The sequence below is a fragment of the Pteropus vampyrus genome, unplaced genomic scaffold, assembly GCF_000151845.1.
Source record: "Pteropus vampyrus isolate Shadow unplaced genomic scaffold, Pvam_2.0 Scaffold733, whole genome shotgun sequence".
Taxonomy (NCBI): domain Eukaryota; kingdom Metazoa; phylum Chordata; class Mammalia; order Chiroptera; family Pteropodidae; genus Pteropus; species Pteropus vampyrus.
In genome coordinates, this window is record NW_011889514.1 from 87034 (window position 1) to 92526 (window position 5493).

General features: G+C 36.3%; 1 protein-coding gene across 1 annotated transcript; it reads right to left on the minus strand.

Moving 5' to 3' along the window:
- Positions 1-3658: 3658 nt before the first annotated feature.
- Positions 3659-5043, minus strand: LOC105309364 (olfactory receptor 4A15-like). Its single transcript, XM_011385486.1, has 2 exons — positions 4126-5043; positions 3659-3685 (listed from the first exon to the last, which is right to left on the minus strand). The coding sequence occupies exons 1-2, from the start codon at positions 5041-5043 to the stop codon at positions 3659-3661; spliced, it is 945 nt and encodes a 314-aa protein (XP_011383788.1).
- Between the last annotated feature and the right edge of the window lie 450 nt (positions 5044-5493).

Consider the following 5493-nt stretch of genomic DNA (forward strand, 5'->3'; position numbering starts at 1 on the left):
ATTGGTTAAAAAAGCTGTGATAGATATATACAATGGAATATTACTCAGCTATAAGAAGAGATGAAATACTGTCATTTGTGACACATGAATGAACTTTGAGATAATAATGCTAAGCAAAATAAGCCAGACAGAAAAAGTTGAAAACCACATGATATCACTTACATGTGGGATATAAACCTTAAAAGCAACAAACAGGACAAACAAACAGACGGATGGACGTGGACAATAGACTAATGGTTACCAGAAGGTAGGTGGGTAGAGGGGAAAGGAAGTAGAAGGGGTAAAAGGGACCAAATATGTAGTGACAGAAAGAAATCTAACAATGAACAATGAACACACAATGCAACATATAAATGACTTACTGTTGAATTGTACACCTGAAACTTATTGGATTTCATTAACCAATGTCAGCATAATAATAAAGAAATACTACAAATTCTGAGATTTAGGACTAAAAAATTAAGCCTACTTTCCTCTTAAACAATGTGAATAATTTAATAAATTATAAAATTCAATGTGAAGGTTAGCCATTATTATTACTGATAATGATTAAAAAATAATATTGACTGTTACAGGCTATGTGCTATGCAAAGCATTTTACATGAATTATCTCTTCTTAAAAGAGTTATATGTAGTAGTTAAGTTTCCTCAATCTATTTTACAGATAGGAAAATTAGACATGGATAGGATAAGACTTGTACTCAAGACATGCAATTACTGAGGAGCAACCCAGTAGATACAATTCATCTGACTGGCCTCAAGTCTTGATCTTGACCTTGGCCCCACATTATTTCCCACATAAAAACTTACCAACATAGTGACCATGATCCTTCTTTAACAACCGCTTTCTCATCTCAATTTATGGAGGCATAAAAAGTGGATTCAAAAACACTCAGGGTTTTGAAATATGTCCACTTCTTTCTCTGATAATTTCCCATTTCTCCTTTCAAGAGAATTTAGAATTACTAATCTACTTATTTATTTACTTTGTTAAAACAGTAACATTAGTATCCTTATCCATTTCTAATCTGCCCGAAATTCTCTAGTAACCATATTGTATCATAAATTGAACGCTTATTATTTGAAATCCACCTTCATATTTAATTTCAAATTAATCCCATGAGTACATTATTCCCAATTAATAGAAAAGTCAAGGCTTACAATAGTCTATTTCATCTGTCAAGGATGGTTTAACTAGAACGTGATGTAACTAAAAGCCACTTTCTGCTCTTTTAGTTCCACAGTACTCCTGCCTAATTTAAGAGCTCTCCAAAAGTCACAAGTCTCTGGTAAGTGTTGGACCTTGTTCACCTTATAGAACAATAATGCTGTATTTCTGATTATATTATAATGAGAATTTTCTGGCAATGGAAGTACATGAAGGCCAGAATTTGATCTTAAATAATAAACAATAAAATCTGAGGCATTGAGTATCAAAGGGGTCATTGGACAGTATCTAATTTATTTCTTTTGTTTTGCATTTGAAGAAACTGAGACCCAGGGAAGTAAACATTCCCAAAATTGCACATTCAGATGGTAACAAATTTAGGATAAAAATTTAGGTTTCCCATGTCCCAATCTGTTTCTTTCCCCCACATGGAATAGCTGATAATCTTCCTTACTACCTAGTAATCCAATGAACCTCATTGTTTTCCAAATAAGACCTGCCTTGGGAAATAAAGATGTTGAGCGATTATAACTAAAGGTATCCCATGACTTTGTCCTATAGAATTTTCTTATATGAAGGCAATAACAAAATGTAAAGATTAATGATAGAAGAATTTTTCAAGCTCCCATTTTCCAGACAGATTTAGCCTGTCTCTCCATTGTATTTCCAGGCCAAACAAGTAAATTAAATAGAAATGTGATAAGACATACTCCCTGCATCTCTCCAATCTCTCTGGTAGACCAAGGAGATGGTGCTGCTTTTTGCTTACTGTTTTAGAAAAGAAATTACATCTACTCAGTCCTTCCTACCATGATGACTTTACTCAAGTGATCAGAGACCCACTATGGAAATGACTGCTATCTGTAGAATACAGTTAGTCTCGCTATACAGTAACAGACAGAACTGGTCCCCTGTGACAGCTTTGGGCCAACAGTCGTTCATCTTCAGTCTGCTTTCTGACCAGTGGACCACAGTGGCATTTTGCCACCTGGGAATGACGATTAGCTTAGAATGTATTTCCAGTAATCTCCAGAAATATTGGAAGGTTTCTCTTTGCCCAGAGCACATTTCTCCAAATAGATGGTCTCAGAGCCCTCAAAGAAGGGCTAGGATGAAGATTGACACCAAAATTTTTGTGGTGACGTCACAGAGTTCTCATTCAAGGATACCTGACAAATCCTTTATTCCAAAAGCTCTGGATGTGAAATCTATTCACATGTGGTGACTGGATGAGGAGCTGTGATTTTCCTGATCTGATATCTGGTGATTCAATTCAGGCCTCTGTTCACCAACTTAGATTAATTTTTATCATCATCATCATCATTATTCAATATCATCATACTGGTTTGCTTGGGCTGCAATCACAAAATGCCACAGACTGGGTGGCTTAAACTATATACATTAATAGATTTATTTTCTCACTGTTGAGAATGCTGGGAGTCCAAGATCAAGGTGACAGTAAATGAGCACGATGAGGCCTCTCTTCCTGGCTTGCAGACTCTGCCTTTTCACTCTGTCCTCACATGACCTTTCCTCTGCGCACACAGAGAAAGCTTTGGCATCCCTATAAGGACACTATTTCTATTGCATTAGGGCCCCACCTTTATAATCTCAAGGAGTGCCAGCGAGTCCCGTTCCCACTGTTCAAGACTTGCGAGCCTAGATACCCGATATGTGAGTGAAGAAACTGTTTAGATGACTTCAGCCTCTGCCACTTTCTGACCATAGCCTCATGAGAGATGCTGTGCCAGAAGTACTTAGCTGAAATGCTCAAATTTCTGGTCCACTGAAACCATCTGAAAGAATAAAGCAATTGTTGGTGTTTTAAGCCACTGAATTTAGAAATGATTTTCTATACTAAAATAGTATCTGAAACACTGCAGTGTTTTTATGTCATCCACTGAAAAATAAATAAAACTTCATGCCTGGCATTAGCTCAATATGCATTAAATAAATAAAGTCATTAATATTGTTAAATACACTAAGTAAATTCAATTATAAATTGAAAAATATATGAAGACAGGAAAAAATACCAGTTTGATATTGTAGTATCTAAGTTGTGGGCTGACTTCTCAACAAAGAAACATGTAATGCCAGAGCCTTAAAAAAATGATCTTTGTATTACAGCATTTGACACCCAAAATTTCTATAGAGCAATTGTAAACAAAGAAGAAACCTTAAATTATCACTTATATCAAAAACATATAGTTCACAGAGAATCAGAAAGGCATTTGTCATGTAAAACAAAACGATCTGTTCCCAAAACATTTAACATCTATTGCATTTATAAGAAGCATACCCAGAGAGTTAATTTCATGTAGGCAGACTCTGGGGCTCTACTGTGATATGAGCGACTTAAATATGTATTTCAACCATTGGAGGAGAACATTTGATCTAGATATACAGAATGGGTTGAACAATTGAATTTTTCAGTCCAAAAGTTGATCAGAATGTACAAAATCACCTATACGCTACTATCACAGTATGAAGTTAACAGTTTTTTCTCATAGATTTATCCTTTTATGATACATGGTCTTATTTTTCACATTAATTAACAAAGGTTTTTTTTTTTACTGTTAGATTAACAATTTTTTTAACAATTTGGCTTTTTAATTTTAAAATGTTACACCCTTGGACTAAAGGGACCAAGATGTAAGAGGTCACATTTCTCTGTAACAGTAAAGGTACCATACTCCCTTAACAAGAACTGGAAATAAAACCAAAAAAAAGAAAAAAAAAGCCCACTGAAGAATCATATGCGTTTCTCTTTTACTCAAAGGGATCTAACATATTCCACTTAGATAAAGATTAATGCATATGGCTTTTTCAGAATAGTAAGGCTAAATAATTGAATGGAAATGATTTTTAAATGTAATCACTGATAGTGAAAGTATTCCTTGATTCAGTGCAAAAAATAAGTATCATGTTCTGCATGAAGGATACGGCCCTCTTCCAACAGAGACCACATACTTACTGCAAAGCTTCCTCATGGCATTTTTCATTTCTGCATTCCTCAGGGTGTAGATCAAGGGGTTCAACATAGGAGTAATGAAAGTTAAAACCACAGTCACAAACTTATCAGAGGGAAAGGTGAAATTGGGCCTTGCATACAGGAAAATACAAGGCACAAAGAATAAAATGACCACGGTCACATGGGATGCGCACGTGTAGAAGGCTTTGCGTCTCCCTTCCAAACTGTGAGTCTTAAGGGAGTGTAATATGACCCCATAGGAAACTAGGAGAATGAAGAAGACGACACTGCAAATTGCCCCTCCGTTAGCTATCATAGAAAGTCCAATGAGGTAGGTGTTGGTGCAAGCAAGTTTCAATAAGGGGTATACGTCACACGCAAAGTTGTCAATGACATTGGGGCCACAGAAAGGGAGCTGATAAATAAAGAGAAATTGAGTCAGTGAATGTAGAAAACCTCCAGTCCAGGCCATGAGCAGCATGAGAACACATACCCGCCGATTCATGATGATCAAATAATGAAGAGGTTTACAGATGGCTACATACCGGTCATAAGCCATCACCACCAGAAGAATGACTTCAGCACCAGCAAAGAAATGCTCTATGAAGATTTGAGCCATACAAGCATGGAAGGAAATAGTCTTTTTCTCATAGAGCAAGTCTATAATCATTTTGGGAGCAAAGGCAGTACAATAGACAGTATCTATCAGTGATAAATAAGCCAGAAAAAAGTACATGGGGGAACGTAGTGACTGGCTGGCCATGATGGTCACCATGATAAGCAGATTGCCCATTATCGTCACAATGTAGATGAGTAAGAATGCGACAAATAGAACTTTTTGTCCCTCAGGGCTTTGTGTGAGCCCCAGGAGAATGAACTCTGTCACATTGTTCCTATTTTCCATGTGTTCTTCTGCAGGTGTGGAACTCAGGTGTCAGAGGCTGCCAACAAAAGAGCCAATAATGAATTTGAGAAGATCACAAGCTTTACGTCAAAAATGTGATGTCTTACTCAACGATGTTTGCTCCACAGGGCCTCACACAGAGTAACTCTTTAGAAAGTGAGAGGTTGGAATCTTGTCCACAATTACTCCACTCACTTTCACAAATTTCTTGTTTCAAGTACAATGATGAGACCTCAGTATTCTAACTGGAAGGCATATGTGAGTGGACATATCTGTGAAATGATCTATAGCACAATAGAAAAGTTGCTCTCTCCAGACTATCTCTCACGAAGACTGTATTTTTTACATTATATATCATACCTTGTTTTCTTAAATTTTATTAGGTTTCTGAGACCTACCTGAAAGCAATCTCATCTCTAATAGCTTTATTTATCATTTTAAATAATACTT

What these genes read in the sequence shown, in the direction of transcription:
- LOC105309364 (XM_011385486.1), bottom strand. Translation starts at nt 5,043, where the DNA reads ATGGAAAATAGGAACAATGTGACAGAGTTCATTCTCCTGGGGCTCACA. An exon ending in GCAGTAAGTATGTGGTCTCT is followed by an intron (nt 3,686 to 4,125) that starts GTTGGAAGAGGG and finishes GTATCATAAAAG; the next exon opens with GATAAATCTATGAGAAAAAA.